This window comes from Rhinolophus sinicus, chromosome 1 (genome assembly GCF_057876585.1).
Source record: "Rhinolophus sinicus isolate RSI-liver-muscle chromosome 1, RSI-T2T, whole genome shotgun sequence".
NCBI classification, from domain to species: Eukaryota; Metazoa; Chordata; class Mammalia; order Chiroptera; family Rhinolophidae; genus Rhinolophus; species Rhinolophus sinicus.
This window is the reverse complement of record NC_142501.1, coordinates 198523135-198542654: the sequence shown is the minus strand read 5'-3', so window position 1 is coordinate 198542654 and position 19520 is coordinate 198523135. Positions and strand designations below refer to the sequence as shown.

The 19520-nt window shown below is 37.6% G+C and overlaps 1 protein-coding gene across 1 annotated transcript in view; it reads left to right on the top strand.

Moving 5' to 3' along the window:
* The first annotated feature begins 3330 nt into the window (after positions 1-3330).
* ZCCHC4 (zinc finger CCHC-type containing 4) overlaps positions 3331-19520 on the top strand; it is a 40831-nt gene continuing 24641 nt past the window's right edge. Inside the window, exons 1-5 of the mRNA XM_019743913.3 lie at positions 3331-3493; positions 4429-4547; positions 5421-5503; positions 13957-14232; positions 14797-14877. Coding sequence (XP_019599472.2) covers positions 3367-3493; positions 4429-4547; positions 5421-5503; positions 13957-14232; positions 14797-14877 — 686 coding nt within the window. The 5' untranslated portion in view covers positions 3331-3366. The remainder of the gene's footprint in view (positions 3494-4428; positions 4548-5420; positions 5504-13956; positions 14233-14796; positions 14878-19520) is intronic.

Sequence of the window (19520 nt, the reverse complement as noted above, 5' to 3'; positions counted from 1 at the left end):
ATACATATTCATAGACATCCATACATCCATTATTATGGCCGCAGCCATAGAGCATTACTCGGCATCCTTGGTTGTGACTGATAGAACTAACGCCATCTCAAACTGGCTTAAGGAGGTAAAGGAATTTGTGACTCTTGTAACTGAAAACATCGGGCTTGGCTGGATTTAGGTGCTCACATGGTATCGTCACACATCCCTGTCTTAGTTCTTCTTGCTTCTTACTGACTTCTTGCTAACGCCGGTGCTCCGTAAGTTCGGGGAAACACTGCCACCAGCCACTTGGTTATCCCAGTGAAGAGAGTCTCTATGATACTGGATTATTGGCTCCAGTTCTTCACCCCTTCCTGACCCATGCCCTTCACCACGTAATTTTACAGTGCTTGGCCACGTGACTTGCTTGAGCCAAAAGAATGAGGCGGAAGTGAGAGTGGCAGCTCGAAGCCCAGGCCTCTAGAAGTTTGTTTCTCCCATCTCTCTTGTGCTTTCACCATCTCTGAGAAAGAAGTGCCAGGCTGGCACCCTGGTTCCAGGAGTGCCTTAGTTAATTAAAGCTGCTATAACAACATAGCACAGACTGGATAGCTTTAAAACAACAGAAACCTATTGCTCACAGTTCTGGAGGCTGGAAGTCCAAGGTCAGGGTGATAGCACGGTGGGGTGAGGGCTCTCTTTGGGTCACTTCTCCTTGTGTCCTCACATAGCAGAAGGGACTAGGGAGCTTTCTGGGGCCTCTTAAAAGGGCACTAATCCTATGCATGAGGGCAACCTAATAATCACCTCTCAAAACGTTCTAATTCTATCACCTTTGGGGGTTAGGGGTTTCAACATATGAGTTTGGGGGGGGGGGACAGAAACATTCAGATCATTGCAAGGAGGATGCAAGACTTGTGCAAAGCTGAGTTATCCCAGCCTAGGTGAACCTGGACCAGCCCCCCACTAGATGTACCACCTAGCCCAGGAAAGACGGGAGAGCAGAACCCCTCAGAAACATGACAACTCAGTATTGTGAATGCCACTGAGATGGCAAAAATCTAACTATTACAGCCATTCCAGCCATTCCCTAAGTCACCTGCCCAAACCCAAGAAAGTCCTTATGGTTCTTTGTACCTCTCAAACTAAATTGGTGAGGGTTGGCTTCCCAAAGAAAATCTGGGTTCCATAACAGAAGATAGAGAAGTGGGTCAGGCAGCCACTACAAAACGCTCCCGGGCTTCAACCACTTGTGGGGGCGGGGGTGGATAGGAGGGCTTTTATCCTGTTAACAAAGTCAAGGAGTGAGATCCTGGTCCCTATGAGAAGCTCACTACTTTGTCCACATCCTGTGGTGGGGCAATCGTTGAATTTGAGCCTGTCTTAAGGGCATAAAGGATTGTACCCTGACAGAGGACAAGTGTCATGGGTCTATCTCTGTTCAGGCCTCAAGGGGCCTACTTTCAACTCTGCTGTGGGTTTCCTTTGAGAATCCTGCTACATTTCCACTTTTCTCTGCTCAAGGATTTTCCTGTACAAACTAAAAATATTAGCAGACAAATGAAACAAAACACTATTCATATTTATATCCTCTTCAGCCAATATTCAACATACACTATTTACTACACATGTCTGAATATAAGATGAGTATTTTTCTCCTCAAATTATCCCCCAGAAAAGAGAGAACTGCCTTATTTTTGAAACCTTCCAAGTCTGTCACACTAAGGGGTGCTCTCCATTTCCCTTATTTGGACAGCCTTTGTTGTACTTTTACAGTTTGGGGAAGCTTATCTGTAAAGGTTGCAAATCTGTATTGGTTTGAGTGGCTTATAGAGCTCTTCTCACAGAATCAGAATTATTTAAGAGACGATAAGAAAATAGAGATTCAGTAACTATTTTGGTATGATTTCTTGAATTCAATTTGCAAGCTTTGTAAACAGGTCCTTTTTAAAAATCACAAATCTCTACCTATTATTTAAACATTTTAAAATAGAAGTGTTAATGAGAACTTGAGAACTAGTAGGTCTTGAGATAAAATTTCCAAAAATTTCAGTAGACATGGGTCCAGACAGTTCCCACTCCTAAAGTTGTAGAGGTGCCAATATCTTGTGTTGGACCACTTAAAAAGGGGAATTGTTATGTCAAAGACCAGATGCTACAGTGCAGGTAAAGGATTTGAGTGAAACCAGTGCATGAAATATGCATGGAAAAGAGCAGTATTTCTAAATTAATATACCATAGTATTAAATGTGTAAGTTTAAATATGTATAAATACCATCAGTTCTTTAAATACTATAAGGAGATATTTGACTACTTCATCTATAAGAGTATATGTGTGTTTACTGCAGCTATACAATAAGTCTTGAAATTGGATAGATTCCTTCCACTTTTATTATTTTGCAAAATTGTTTTAGCTGTTCCCATGACTTTCCATATAAATTTCAAAATAGTATTGTCAGAATGTACAAAAATCTGACTGGGATTTTGACAGAAATTAAGCTAAACCTGTATCTGCCCTAAACTTGGGGAGAATTGACATCTTTACTGTGACAAGTCTTCTAATCCATGAACACAGGAAGTCTCTACATTTATGTAGATCTTTTTTTGATTTTTTTATCTACATTTTGTAGTTTTCAGCATACAAACCCTTTACAAGTCCCAGTTCACACCTAAGTATTTCATTCCAGCAGTTGTAAGTGGTATTCTATTTTTAATTTTGGTTCACGTAGTCATTGCCAGTATTTACAAGTACAATAGATTTTGTATGTTTATCTGGTATCTTGCAACCTTGCTGAACTCAGCTTAAACTAGAATTATTTTCGTAGATTCCTTGGGATTTCCTACATATATAATCATGTCAGACACAAATAGGGACAGGTTCCTTTCTTTACAATATATAAAATGTCAACAGATATGCAACTATGACGTGCAAATATAAACATCGTAAAGGTAGACGACACTGCCTCTGATTTTGAAAAGAGGATGGTTTCATCAAGGGCAGATACTTCAGCTATTTTTATAGTCAGCTGCTGTAGGTGGTGATGCTGTGTTTTGGACATAATCCCCACGAAACCTTTGCTCCAAAGAGTCATCTCATCTCCTGGCTGTATTCTTATGACAGGAGGGTGCTTAACAGGTACTAAGGGTGAGGCAGGAAATAGATGAGCTTATTGCACAGGTCCAACAAGTTGCCTGCGAGTCGCTCCCCCCAGCGCCACGACCGCTTCGCTGCAGCCCAGGGCGGCCGCGACTGCGCTTGGGGGCGTGGCCTGCGCCCCGGGGGCCGCAGCTCCTCCGAGGCGCGCGGGGACGCTCTGAGTTTCTGCGAGTCGAGGCGGCGCTCTTTCTCAGCCTCCTCGTTGCTCGGACTGAGGCTTTCGGGACGGCGGCGGGAAGATGGCGGCCTTCACAGACCGGCTCGGAACCATGGAGGCCGAGGGGAGCGCGAGTCGCCAGGGGAGCTCGGGAGTGGAGGTGGTGCTTCCCCCCGATCCCGCCACCCCCGCCCCGTTGTGCCCTCACGGTGGGTCCGTGTCTGGGCTCAGCCTGGCTGTCGGGCGCCGAGGGGCGTGCAGTAGCCTTCAGCCTCTCTTCCCTCCCGTGTGTGATGCCTGGAAAACGCTCCTTTCTCGGGAAGTTGTGTTTTTCAACTTACTTTAAAAACCGTCGTAGAAAGTCGTCACTGTCTGGTTTTGGCTCCTTTTTTTTTTTTTTTTTTAATGGGAAGAGGCAGAGGCTAGGCAAAGGGAATGCATGTTCTCGAGTAATTCGCTTTGCCAAGTACTTGGGGATTTCATTTGTTGATTTGCTATCTCTTCAATCAAAAAAAGTTAGCGAGAACGATAGAATGAATTCTTGCGTAGAAACCAGAACCAGTTTTTCTCTAACTTGAGAGAAGGTGTGTCCAACTCTAAAAGCTCAGCTTCTCACTGAAAGGATAACTGAACTGAGGTGGTGAAGGGCTCGATTCTCTGGACCCACACCTTGTTTTAGTCTCAGGACCCAGGCTGTTCACCATGTACATAGCAACTATACTGACAATAGCATTTTCTTTCTGGACAGACCAGTTTCCAAAAACTACTGTTTAAATAGTACTGGGGCAGGCGGATGGCTCAGTTGGTTAGAGCAGGAGCTCTGATCAACAGGTTTGCTGGTTCAGTTCCCTCATGGGAAGGTGGGCTGTGCCCTCCTGCAACTAAGATTGATGGACAATGAATTGGAGCTGATGGGCCCTGGAGAAACACTGTTCCCCAATATTCCCCAATTAACAAAAAATTAAAAATTAAAAAATAAATAGTGCTGGAATGTTGTGACTGAAAAAAAATTCAACATTTTAGTGGATTTAGTTAAGAAAAACATGCATACAGTTAAAACAAGTGTTATTTAAGAGTGGTGAAAAGTAGGAACTTGACGTAGATGACTATTGCTTGACATGTTTTTTTCCTATTCTGGAACTAGGACCCACTCTTCTGTTTGTAAAGGTGAGCCAAGGGAAAGAAGAAACACGGAGGTTTTATGCCTGCTCAGCCTGTAGAGACAGAAAAGATTGTAATTTTTTTCAATGGGAAGATGAAAAGGTATATTAAGTCTTTGGATATGTATTTTTTATTTTTGATGTATGTATGAGATAAATCTTTTTTTGTGTGGGGAACTTGTTTAATTTCTTTTTTCTAATTAAAGTTTATTGGGGTGATAATTGTTAGTAAAGTTCCATAGGTTTTAGGTATACAATTCTGTATTACATCATCTATATATATCACATTGTATGTTCATCACCCAGAGTCAGTTCTCCTTTCATCACCATGTATTTGGAGATAAATCTCTTAAGAGATGAAAATACTATGTTTTTTTGTTTCGAGAGACTGGAGTTCATACTTTGAACTGATTTTGTTACTGATGTCTTAAACTACTGTCTCAAAGACTTCATTCCCATTAGGTCTTTCTGAGGTGTTAGTATTGAGTTTTCAAATATAGATTTCTCCCCAAAGAGTCTAGGTCATGATCATTCCAGCAAGTGTTTTAGAAAAACACTTTTTTTGAACATTTTCATTGAACATCATTTATTAAGCCAATGGGTGACTGATGAAGGCATGTAGAGATATACTTATGAGCTGGATATCTTCTTGGACTCAGCTCCAATGAAAGTTTCTGAAAGTTTTGACTAGAACATTTTCAGCTTTGTTAGGTTCAGTAGAAAACAGTCTTGTAAACCGCTCTTTTGCAGAACCTATTAAGATCAAATGTGAGTTAGTGCTTTAATACATTGGGTACTACTCTAGGATGTTCCCAGTTTAATGTTTTGGGGGTTTTTTCCCCCCTGAAATGAGTGCTTGTTTGTAACTTTGAGCTGCTTGAATTTCTAACCTCTTTATGTCAGAATGTGATACTAGTTTTTCTAGGGTGGTAGCAAGTTTGGTGGCTTCTTCAGTGGCTTTTGTACTGTCTTTCAGTTGTCAGGAGCTAGACTTGCTGCCCGAGAAGCTCTGAACCGAAGATGTCAGCCTCCTCTGTCCCGAGTGCAGTGTGTGGAAAGGTAATGATGTGGTGTCGATTTCATTTGTTATCCTGTTGGTTTTTCCCCCTGTGCCTTTAATTAATTAATTAATTTATTTATTTGTATTGTGGTAAATATATATGTAACATAAAACTTGCCAACTCAATAGCATTAATTACATTCATGCAACCATCACCACTATTTCCAAAACTTTTCATCACTCCAGATAGAAACTCTGTCACCATTAAGCAATAACTCCCCGTTCCACGTCCCCCCAATCCCTGGTAACCTGTGATCTACTTTTGTCTCTATAAATTTGACTATGCTGGGGACCTCAGATACGTGGAATCACCAATATTTGTCCTTTTATGTCTGGCTGATTTCATCTACCGTAATGTTTTCAAGGCTTATCCAAATTGTAGCATATGTTAGAATTTTATTCTTTTTATGGCTGCAATACAATATTCCATTGTATATATACAGCACATTTTTTTATTCACCCTTCAACGGACATTGGGTGTTTCTACCTTTTGGCTATTGTGAATAGTGCTACAACACACATCAGTGTATAAATATCTCTTTGAATCCCTGTTTTCAGTTCTTTTGCTTATATACGTAGGAGTGGAATTACTGGATCATGTGGTTAAATACTATGTTTAATTTTGGGAGGAACTGTTTTTCACAGTGACTGCACCATTTTACAATGTAGGAGGGTTCCAATTTCTCCATGTCCTTGCCAACACTTATTATTTTCTGTTTGTTTGTTTGTTTGTTTGTTTGTTTTATTATAGCCAGCCTAACAATTGTGAAGTGGGATGTCATTTCGGTTTTGATTTTTTTATTTTCCTAATTACTGATAATGTTGATCATCTTTTCATGTGCTTTTTGGCTATTTGTATATCTTCTTTGGAGAAATGTCTATTCAGGTCCTTTGTCCATTTTTAACAGGGTTTGCTTTTTGTTGTTAAGTTGCAGGAGTTCTCTTTATGTTCTGGCTCTTACACCCTTAGCGGATGGTTTGCAAATATTTTCTTTCATTCTGTAGATTGTCTTTTCACTTTCTTGATGATGTCCTTTGATACACAAGAGTTTTTAACTTTGATGAAATCCAGTTTATCAAATTCTTCTTTTGTTGCTGTGCTTTTCTTATCATAGCTAAGAATCCATTGCCAATTTGGCATGCCGATTTGCCAATGTCATGAAGATTTACTGCATGTTTCTTTTCTGAAATACTGAAAGAACCAAAAAAATTTTTTTAAGCTATAAACATCTATCTTTTTTTAAAATCTGCATTGTTAAAATGTTTTATTGGGTGAACTAGAATTGAGTCATAGATTTAATTCTTTGTCAAACCTGGGAAAAGAATTCATCCCTCTCCCGTGTCATAGGCATTTGCTCTATGTGCTGAGAGAAGCTGCTTAAGAATCTCCTGGCCTTGGTTGCTGATGACAAATAGGCTTTTACTCTCATGGCTACTGCTTCTGCCTATCTGGGCTGCTGTGTTTAGATGACTGCTGAGGTCTCCTCCAGGCTAAGAGGAAAGGACTGCTGAGATCTAATAAAGATGTCTTCCTATTCTTACTAGTAGATTTTTCAATTCCTTTGATGGAGGAAACTTTTCTTAAGATAAATTGATGACCTCTTAACCAGAGTACTTAATCTGTGATGTCTACTTAATTTATGGGAATTCGATCTACAGCAAAAAATGTCGAAAAGTGAAGTGATGTAAATTCTGCACCGGGATGAGCTGGGAACTAAGCTGGTGTTTTACAGGAGATGTTAATCCTGGTGAGGTGGTTTACTTAGATGAGAACATTGAGGCTTGGAGAAGTTAAGTAACTTGATCAAGTTCATACTATTGGAACGACTGAGCGTTGATTCAAACTTATGCCTCTGACTCTGAAACGGTATTTTAAACATGAAAGCACAGAATAATTAATATATGATGTGTAGTGATTTAATTTAAGGAGGTATAAGGGGGTGAAATATAAGGAGTTATATAGAATTATTGTAATGAGATTATCCTAATGAGATAAAATAGAATATCGAAGATGCGGAAAGTAGAAAGTAGAAAAACATCACCCATGGTTTCTCCCTTTGTACCCGTTACATTGGTCTTTTTGTAGTATTTCCTCCAGGCCTTTTTTTCCTGTGCCAAGGTTTGTTTGTTTTACCAGGTTGTAGTCATAATGTGTACATTGTTTTGTACTCTGCCTTATCTCTTTTATCTGATGAGCATGTTTTTCATGTTATTACATAAAGATATTGGTGAGTCAATTAAATTCTGTAAGAAGAAAATCGAGGTAATCTTGTTTCCTTGCATAATAAAATTTTAGTCTGGAACTGAAACACTGTTCTTATCTTTGTACTGCCAGAATATGGGTTTTTTGATAATAAAGAATTTTTTTGAAATTCACATCTCATACTAATTAGGATATAAAAACCATGGCTAAAATATGAAGTATTAAATAATTTTCAAAAGGTTGTTAGTTTGGGCAGCTTATAGAGGTTATTTACCTTACAGAATCAGAATTATTTAAATAGAAAAAGAAAATATAGTTTCAGTAAGACTCGGAGGCCAGAATTTTATCTGTGATCTGCTGATTCTTGAGAGAATGTCTTAAAGTAATTTTCAATATTTTAAATCATCTGTGACTCATGACTTGGGATTTGTTGCCCAAGCCACCATCCAACCATCCATCCATTTATCCATCCATCCACCCATCCACCATCCATCCAGTCATTTATTCCTTCTTTGTTGAGGGCTCAAAAAGAACTTAAAATGCTAGTAGTGAAGTTGAGATACATTCAAAGAGTCTACAATGCAAAGAATGACAGTATTGACAGAAAAGAGTGAGTGCTCTAGGAAAGGCAGAGCATTACAGCTCACTTGTGCCCTAGCTGATTGATACAGTTTAAGAACATGGTATTTGAACAGGTTCTGGAGGGTGAATAGAAGTGTAAGCTTTTTGAAATACATCGATTTCACTACGTCACTTTGTAATTGACGCTCTTATGATTTCTTATATGCTTTCTAGGGAGTAAAAAGTTTGAAATCAGTCAATCCTCTAAAAATTTAAAATTTTAGCTTTTTTAATTCAAAAGCTGGCTAAATTATCTATTTTGTGTTACTAATTACCTAGTCTGTTAGTGTATCTTCAACTTACTACTAGCAGTTCATTCTTGTGTGTAAATGGACCTAGGGATGATGTACCATTACTTGAGATTGTAATTGTTTTCTAATTTAACTTTATACGACTCATTTATAAGTTCTCTGTTTCAAAAACTACTGTATTTGAAAGTATTAAAAGTATTTAAACATTATACCTGTTCTATGAAGCAAACTTTTCATATGCTGTTATGGAGTAACAATAGCTTTTCACTGACTAATTTATTTTTGAAATTGTCAGAAAGGAACGATGTTAGCTAGCAAGATAAATTGACCTTTGTTACTTGATTTTTATTATGGAACTGGCAGTGCTACACAGACTTCTGGGTTCTACAGAACAGGATTTGGTATTCGTTTTTCTAATCTCAGTCTGTGAACCATATTTTATATTTCATTAATGTTCAGTTGACAGATTTACATTTTATGCCCGAGTTTGGCTTTCCTTATAGTTTTTAGCTGCCTGTTACGCTCTGAAATGTGTTATTCTATTATGTCCTACGTTGGCACCTTTATTGTGACCTATGAAGTCTTAGGGAAGATATATTTTCATGCTAAAATCATTATTTATTTATGTGCACCCAGATAGTTTAGTTGATAGTTCATTTGGTTATGTTTTTTTCAGAGCTCATTTAAACTCAGATTTTCAAGGTCTGCTATTAGGGAAATGTTATAAACATAATTTGTCTACTCCAGGAAAGGCAAATGGAACATCAAATGGAGATCAATAAAAATGACATTTCAAAATGCTAGCCTGCAATTTGTGAATCATGCTGAGCCATGTGACAGAATGAATTTCTTTTCCCCCTGGAGTATGTGTAGTAAGTACAAATAAGGGAGGGAACACTGAGTAATCCTTAGCTCTTCATAGTCCCTTGTTCTTGCTACCAAACTTTCAAAAAACCTTGAGTCTGAATGTTAAATTCAAAGAAGTATAGTTGAATGATTATGATGTGATTTGGAATAGAGAGAAATATGCACAAGAGCTCAGTTTATCTTTTGTCAAGAGAAAGTTGATAAGCAGTAAAGCTTTCTGAAGGACAACTTTGACAAGGCACAAAGAGATATAAGTGGAGGTTCGTTTATCAGTGTTCTTCTTTTAAGAGTAATCGAACTTAGTACCTTAAGTGCCTGAAGATAGTCCTATATAGTGCGTGAACTGTCCCACTAGACCCCACGAGCCCCTCGTTGCCTTGAACTTTATTTCATCTCTTCCTGGTGATTTTGCAGCTTCTCTGGCCTTTAGCTGAACCTGACGCAGAACTTGGCACAACTTCATCTCCTTGGGGACCTTCCTTCTCCTTTTTCCTCTAAAGCCTTTGATTGTTGTCATTGTTCAATGATGAGTATTTACTTCTCTCATATCGAATGTATGCTCTGTTGCTCTGTTTGGGTGCCTGACTGCACGTACAATGACTTTGCTTTTTGGGATCGAATCATAGGGTGATGACTGTGACTCTCCCCCTGTAGTTCCAGCCATGCCTGGTACTGCATCGAAGAGATGCAGCCTGAAGAGCTGGGGCCAAGTTTGCACATGGGCGGCAAGTTTGCACAAGTTTGCACAGACCTCCATCTGGCTGGTGGCAATTATAAATCATAGCTCAATATCACGGATGCTAAAATGTGAAAAAATATGCTTCTTAGAAGTGATGAAATAGCATGGTTGATTTTGCTTTGTGATGCAATCCGACAGGCTGTCTTTTAATGGGTGGATTGAGTCCTTTTTCATAGTGGATCTAAAAGATATGCTTGGTCTTAGTTTTGCTGTATTATTTTATACTCTCTGTTTTTATTTTTGTTCTCTGTCACTATATGGTCTGTGTTTTCTTCGCTTTTCCTGTTTTAATGTATATTTCTTCTGTGTTTTTGTTGTAATGGGTGCCTTTGTAACTTTCTATACCATATTTAATCCTTTAATTTTTCAGATAGTCTTCATCCATCTAAAAATGACAAATAATGAACCTCGTATATTTTTTCCTATCTCTTTCTCTGCAATCACTGTCCAATTTTAGATGATTATTTCTTTTTAGGGTTAACCTTTATAGCTTTGAATATTGCTTATAACCCCTTTACTTGATTTTTCAGTTTTAAATTATATCTTTTGGCCTATGGCTAACACATAAGAAAATTGATATACTTACACTACTTGCCACTTTCTCATCCCCTTCCCCTAAACTTTTATTTAAATGTATATTATTTATGTTTTGTACTGTAATTATAATACCCATATTTGTTCTTGTTTTTATTCTGTGGTTAAATGGATTCAGTACTTACTGATAGCCCCTTGGCTGTAATCTTTTCATTCATGTATGGGGCTGAAATTCATCCTTTAGAAGTTTTTATTTTTTTTAAGTCTTTTATTAATAAAACAATTTTTAAATCAAAATTTGTATGTGGCTATCACATGATTTCATTTATATGAGATGTCCAGAATGAGCAAATCTCTAGAGCTAGAAAGAATATTAGTAGTTTTTAGAGGCTGGGGGTAGGGGAATTGGGGGGTGACTGCTGATGGGTACGAGGTTTCTTTCTGAGATGATGAAAAGGTTCTGGAATTATATTGCAGTGTTGGTTGCACAACTTCGTGAATATTCTAACAAACCACTGCATCACACACTTTATAAGGGTGATAGTGTGATACGTGAATTAAATTTCAATGAAGAAATCTGTATGTAGCAGCAATAGGATCAAATAGTTCTGTGAGATTTTAAAGCGCCTGTCTCCACCCATGCATTTTCCCCTCTCCAGAAACAACCCCAGTCAGCTCTTCTGGCCAATTCTTTTAGAATTTACCTTCCTATCTGTGAAATACAAAACATGCATGTCTTTCTTGACTTTCTTGATTTATCAGTGTTTGGAATTGTCCTTATTTCATATGGCAGATGAAGATTTATCTTTCCCGCTCTCTTTGCTCTCTCCCCTCCCCGTCCCCCTACCCCCAGCTATAATCTGTACCCTTTTCATACCCCATTCTTACATGTTTATATCATGATTTTGGTTAGATTCAAAATTTAGTGTTTGCAATATTGTAACCATATAAATGCTGCTAATAGCTGGACCATGAAATAAATCAATAAAACCATGAAAGTTCTTTCCTATGCAGCTTTTTGTTTTCCTTGGAGTTAATAGCAGTCTTGGATTTTCTGTTGTAGTTGCTATTGGTTATTTATGTGCTTATCACTGATTCAGCTGCAGACTCTCTGCTAGTCGTCGGAATCCTTTCAGAACATTCAGATGTAGCATCATCTCCTTAGAGAAATCTGCCTGCGGGCTTTAAAAAGGCTCCCGTCTGGAAGTTGCCCTTTCTACCTGGCACCCAGCTGCCCAGCAGGTTCTTCACTGAGGACCCAGCTTATATAACTATGTAACCCGAGTTCTTCTAAGTCCAGAGTCAAATATTCGTTCATGATAAAGATTCTCAGGAGACTAGGAATTGGTGGGAACTTCCATAACCTGATAAAGGGCATCTAAGAAAAACCCACAGCTTTCACCAGACTGAGAAAAGACTGAGGGCACATCTCCTAAGACTGGGACACAGCAGGATGTCTGCTTTCACAGCTTCGATTCGACCCTGACTGGGGATCCTAGCCAATTCAGTAAGTCCAGATTCAGGAATAGGATCGCAATGAAAAATACAAAAATTACTAGAGAGAAAGAGACCACAATCTTATGACTTTTATCATAGTATATTGTTATAATTCTCTTATCAGTTATTGTTGTTAGTTTCTTACTGTGCCTAATTTGGAAATTAAACTTTATCACAAGTATGTATGTATAGGGAAAAACACAGCATATACGTGTATATGTGGGGTTCAAGACTCTTCACAGTTTCGGGCAGGCATCATTGAGGCTCTTGGAATGTACCCCCCGCAGGTAAGGGTAGTGCTGCTATAAGCTGGGCAGCTGTATACTCACTCACTTGTTCCGTTCTCTTACTGTTCACTGTTTGGGCTGCCAGTTATCCAGTATCTTAAAACGGGGGTTTCATATGTTTTCTGTTTAAGACATTTTTTGTGGGCCAGGATGGTAAATCTGGTCTGTGTTACTCTCTCATGGCTGGATGTGGAAGTCTTGGACACTTAACATGTAATAAGGAAAGGTAACTGTAGTAAATTTAGTATTTCTAGAGTGTAGTGGTTCTTTCCACTTGCATTTCATGTCTTAGGGGCTACTTACTGACATTCTTACTTTGAATTACTATAAAAGTTTCTTCCAATATTTAATATCGCTCTCCTTTTTCTTTCCAGTCATAGATAAAGCTGTCAAAAGAACAGTTATCATAGGAACAGAAACACTTAAATTTCTGGCACGATAAGCTTATTTCTTACTATAGCCATTCAGAATATCTATTTGTCACTGCCCTGGGTGCTTTGAAGTGAAACTGTGTTTAGAAAGAAAAAGTTTTAACCCCCCCCCCTTTGATTTTATGTTAAGTTCACAGTCTTTTACAGTACAGTTTCAGAGTTTACTTCAATTGAAACCATATGACTTCTCAAACTATAAGAATCCATTAGTGTACTATTTGACATGCTTAGATTTAGACATTTATGAGCCTCGCTAATCTTACTCTGATTTCATAGCTGGTACAGCATGTACAAAATGAGCAGTGTTTAAAATATACTAACCGTGATTATTTTCTCTCTTTAATCATCTCTAATAAAATGAAAACAGAAGGAAAAAACCCAAAGTGGTGACTTTGCAATCAGATGTAAGGATGACTTGAAAGAGATCCAATGGGATATGCAATAGTGTTTTTCTTTAAGGCTTTGGATATCATCTTGCTGTTTTGGGGATGAGCTTCTCAGAACTGTCTTTGTCAGTACTGCTAAGAATAGAGGAACTCTGTAGGAATGTTTTTTCTTTTAGGAGGTAATTTTTCTTGCTAAGTATGCCGTAGAACTTGAAGAATGATCTTAAATTCTCATTTTAAAATGACTGTCATACTGAGCCAGACTGTTTAACACTTGAAAGTTAGAGCGCATGGATTTGTCAATAAATTTAAACGTGATAGTAGTCTCCATTACTACTAAGTTGTTTGAGTAATATATTATATTCACATTTTAAATGGATATTGATCTTCATTCGGTGACTGAATTGGAGCATCTCAATTCTTATGAAATTGCTGATTCTCTTCCACTTTGTAGACATGCAGCCAGACATAAATTCTAGGCAACACTGCGCAGATTTTTCTTACCTTTGCTTCTTTATGCGGTTCTCTTTGGGAAACAGTAATACTTTTTGCATACTAAAAATTGCAAAAATAAATTATCCTTTAAGACAACAAACTTAAAATATCTTTTTTTTTGTTTTTTGTTGTATCTTGAAGGTATGTGAAGTTCATTGAGCTGCCGTTGTCTCAGAGGAAGTTTTGTCAAACATGTCAGCAGTTGCTGTTGCCAGATGACTGGGAGAAGCATTGTGAGCACCAGGCACTGGGTGATATTTCTATCGCCCAGTTAAAAAGGCCCAGTCAGCTCCTTTATCCGTTGGAAAACAAGAAGACACATGCCCAGTATTTGTTTGCTGATAGGAGCTGTCAGTTCTTGGTAGACCTACTTTCTACCCTTGGGTTCAGAAGAGTACTGTGTGTTGGAACACCAAGGTATGTTATGTGATTTTTTTTCAGAACGTCTCCTCGCATCACTATGTAAACTGTAAGAAAAGATTATCAAGTTCCAGGATATAGCATTAAGCTTTGTGTATACAAGAAAAGATAAAGCATGGTCCCTCTGAAGGAGTTTGCAATCTACTGGAGATGCCAAAAAAATGGATACACATAACTTGTATTCATCTTTTGTTATTGGTATATATTGAGTATTACAATAATACAGTGTTTTCCTTTCTTAAAATGTGTATACATATTTTTGGTACCCGCTATGTATGCCAGTTGAGAGAAATCTTTATGGATTTCAGATATATGATAGGGATTCATTCTGATTTGATTCTTAAATTATTTATTATTTTATATGTCTCTGTTTCAGTTAAGTTCTGCCTTTCAAAAAATGTTTGCAAAACTGGAACTGGTTATATCTGCCAAATTCTCTTCACTGTTGCATTGAAATATTAGAAATATCAGGAGAACATTGATGGGAGTTTTTTGTTTATTTGCTTATTATCTATGGCATTTGTAATTTCTTATGAAATTTGCTTTCACTAATTACTTTAGGTTACATGAGCTGATCAGGTTGAAAGCATCAGGTGACAAGAAGTCTAACATGAAAAGCCTTTTATTGGATATTGATTTTCGGTAGGTTTACAAAGTGTATTTATTCTCCTTCATTGTCTCCTGTTTCTTTTTGATGTTTTCCTCTTTTTAATTTTTTATTTTCTGTTATAATCGTAATTATCATTTAGAAGTAGTAATTTGTTACAAGGCATATTTTTAGTCATAGAAACTCCACATGTAATCTTCCATATTTCAAACAGAGGCAGCAGATTTCTCTTTTTTACTAGTGTGCTTCCTAAATTTTCCCTATGAATGTGTCTAGTTGTCTTTAGTTTGTAATTTAGAGATAAATTCCTATTGAATGAAATTTTTTCTCATATACTTGTTTTCAAAGAGAATTCTGAACTTGCATCAAGATGTTTTAAGTGTGATATTATTTTCATATTTTTACCAGATGATGTGTATATTGTCTTTCACTGGACAAAGCCTGGAGTGAAGGGAGTGCTAACTAGGGAAATAGACAGGTCCCAAGGCAGAGGATTAGCAAACAGATAAGCTTTGTGGGAGAGCTTCAAAATTAGATGGCATTTGATATGTTCGGACAAAGGGAGATAAGACAGAAAGAGGACCATACCTTGAATCTCTCCCCTGGTGGTAATTTAGAAGATACAGACTTTTTATTATAACCCTAGATGGTAAATACGTTCATCCACAGTCTCTGTGGTTCTGTAAATTTGAAGTACTTTTCCTAGTTTCTGTAGTTACTTGAATCCCAGGAGTTCACGGTGAGTCTATAAGACACTGTGTTCTTAGCATCGTTTACTTGTTCTATGCATTGAAGGAATCAGGCTTTGTGGTTCTTTTTCTTTAATCTGCTAGAGTCTATTGCGCCAATATTCCAATATTTGTTGGAGACAATCTATGAAACTGCATATGCTTTTTCTCACTAAAAACAAGGCAGGCAGATTTTTTAAGTGTAAAAAGTCACAATAAAATGTGTAGCTATGAAAATAATTCATTTTTCTTTAGATTTCCAAGTCATCTTTAGGTTGTCTAAAATAAGCAGCTACATTCCTCAGAAATACGCCCCGCTGTCTGAAGCACTCAGCCCTTGGCGATGGGACTAGCACAATTTGTTAACATTACCTGCTTGGTGAGGGACCCTCAGCAGAAGGGAATTCCATAAGGACAGTACAGAGTTCTTCTTAAAAATCAACGCAGTTCCTTTTTCTAAATTGAGATATGCACTTAAAATTTACCACTTTAAGTGTATATTTCAGCAGTTTTTGGTGTAGTCACTATGTTTTGTAACCGTCACCACTGTTTAATTCCAGAACACTGAAAAGCAGCTCCTTCGTTACTTCCCCTGACAACCACTGATCTCTTTTCTGTCTTTATGGATTTGATTGTTCTAGTTGTTGTACATAAACAGGAGCATACAATGTGACCTTTGTGTCTGACTTCGTCACTTAGCATAAGGTTTCCAGGATTCCTCCATGTAACAGTATTTCATTCCTTTCATGGCTGTTATAATAGTCCACTGTATAGGTATATTAATTTCTTTTGTTAACTACCACTTTTCCCCCTAAATTATTATTGTTAAATTATTATACATTTATTATTTTAAAGGTAGAAGTTTAACTTTTGGGTTCTTACTATAACAACATTAATAACAACTGCTATTTATTGAGTACTTTTCATATGTTAAGCCCTGACAATAGCCCTATGAAGATACATGCTATTATCATTCTCATTGGCCGGATGGAAAAACTGAGTTACAAGAGGTTAAATAACTTGACCAAAGTCACAGTTTACAAGTGGCCAAGTCAGGATTCAAACCCAGTCAAGCTGTCTCCAAAAATTAAGTTATCCTCTGGAAGTAACTGCTTTTGAAAGTGTATATGAGCCTTTCTTATATAGCCCGTTTCCCTCATCACCCTCCTGTCTTTCCCTTTCTGCGTCTGTCCCCTGCCTTGTTCGACAGTGGATTTCAAATGAGTTAATAACTGGTTTTCATGTTATTCATATAGTAATTAGAATAAGGCGTTCATATTAGTCAGGAATGTTTCTTTTGTTAGGGTCTTGAAAATTTGTTTATGTCACAGAACATGTGTTGGTTCACATGACTGGAGTGCAGGACACAGCACGCTTTAGTCTGGTCAACATCCTGGGCCTCACACAGTGCGGTGAGGGCTCCGTCTTCTCTCTCTGCCTCTCATCTGTCTTCCTGTGTGTATTGGCTTTATTCACACACAGCTTCTTTCACACTGCCAGGGACTTTGGCGGGCAGCACCTTTAGCTCACAAAGCCTCAGCTTCACTGCCCAGTAGAAAGAGGCAGTCTTTCCTGAGAGCTCCAGCAGCAGAGCTCCAGGAAGCACTCCACTTTGCTTGTCTGAAATCAAGTGGCCATTCCAGAACCATCACTGTGGTCTGGCAGACAGAGTGTTCTGGCCAGCCCCTGGCCAACTGCAGAAGTGGGTTCTTCATTGGAAATAGGTATTTAACTGAAGGAGGGGAAATATGGGTGCTGGAAAAACAAACAAATCATGTGTCCACAACCGAATTATTTAAGCAAATATAGTATATCAGTGATCAGAGGCACTAAAATTCCTACCGTTGGCACTTTACTTGAGTGAAAATGGTACCGTGCTGTCTTTCCGATAACCTAGTTCTTTGAAGTTACATTGTAAATTATATAATGACTGTGATTTCATTAAAGACAAGCTTCTCCCAACCTAACTGTGGTAGACTAGTTTACACAAAGGAAAAAATCATAGTGTTTCATCTCAAAGAACTTGTTCAAATTCCAAGGATCCCTGGTTTACCTTTTTTCCTTTTTAAGGAAACATGATCTTTAATTCTATTACCCAGAACATTTTGGACTTTGGCTTTTTAGAACTTTTTTATGCATATACAAATTTTAAAAAGTAGAATCATAACATATAGTCTTTTTTTTCCACTTGCAGTATTTCAGGAATATTTCTTTTTTTTAATTGAGATACATTTCACATACATAAAATAGTGGTTTTTAGTATTACTCATAAGGTTGTACAACCATCTCCACTATCTAATTCCAGAACATTTCCATCACCATTGAAAGAAACACTCCCCCAAGAAGAGTCTCTCTTCATTTCCGCCTCCCCTAACCCTTCGCCACCACTAATCTACTTTCTGTCTCTATGGATCTGCCTACTCTGGATATTTCACATAAGTGGAATCATATAATATGTAGCCTTTAGTGTCTGGCTTCATCCGTACTTCATTCCTCTTTATGGCTGAATAATATTCTATTATGTGGATATACCAAATATTCTATTACATGGATGTACAGTTGATGGATATTTGGGTTGCTTCCATTTTTTGGCTATTATGAATAATGCTGCTATGAACATTCATGTCCAGGTTTTTGTGTGAACATGTTTTCATATCTCTTGGGTATTGCATTAGATCGCTGGGCTGCCATAACAAAACACTGTCGACTGGGTAGCTGAAACAGCAGAAAGTTATTTTCTTAGTTTTGGAGGCTAGAAGTCCAAGATCAAGGGGCAGTAGGTGTGGTTTCTGAGGCTTCTTTACTTAGCTTGCAGGTATCTGCCTTCTCACTGTGTCCACATATGGTATTTCCTCGGTGTGTGCCTATCCTGGTATCTCTTTGTGTGTGTAAATTTCTTGTTCTTATAAGGACCCTAGTCACATTCATTAGGGCCCACGCTAATGACCTCATTTTAACTTAATCACTTCTTTAAAGACCCTGTCTCCAAATACCATTACATTTTGAGGTACTGGGGATTAGGGCTTCAACATATGGATTTTGGGAGACACAATTGAGGCCATAACTGAGTCGAATCTACCTAGGAGTCGAATTTTTTGGTCATATGATAACTCGGTATTTAACTTCTTGAGGAATTGCCAAACTGTTTTCCAAGGTGACTGCATTTCATTGGTAGCTAATGATGTTGAGCATCTTTTCGTGCGCTTATGGGCTATTTGTTTATCTTCTTAAAGACATGTTTATTCAGTCCTTTGTCCGTTTTTTAATTAGTTATTTGTCTTTTTATTGTTGAGTTTAAAGAGTACTTAATATATTCTATATACTAGGCTCTTATCAGATACATGATTTGCAAATTCTTTCTCCCATTCTGTGGGTTGTCTTTTTACTTTTGATGGAGTCCAAATTATTCTTTTTAATTTGGGTGCTTGTGTTTAAGATATCATATCTAAGAAACTATTGTCTTATCCAAGGTAAGGAATATTTACACCTGTTTTCTTCTAAGAATTTTTAATTTTAGGTCTTATATTTAGATTACTTATTTTGAGTCAACTTTTTATATATGGCGTGAGGTAGGATTCCAGCTTCATTCTTTTGCATGTTGATATCCAGTTGCCTTGGTACCATTTGTTGAAATGATTATTCTTTTACCATTGAATTGTCTTGAGACCTTACTGAAAACCAAATGACCAAAAATGCACGAGTTTATTTTTGTGCGCTAAATTCTATTACATTGATCTATGTCTATCCTTATGTTCCATACAATGTTGATTATTGTTTCTTTGTAGTATGTTTTGAAATTGGAAAGTGTGAGTCTTCTAACTTTATTCTTTTTAAAGATTGTTTTGGCTATTGTGGGTTCCATTCATTTTCATATGAATTTTAGGATCAACTTGTCAATTTCTACAAGAAAGCCAGCTGGAAATTTTACACAGAGATTGCATTAAATTTGT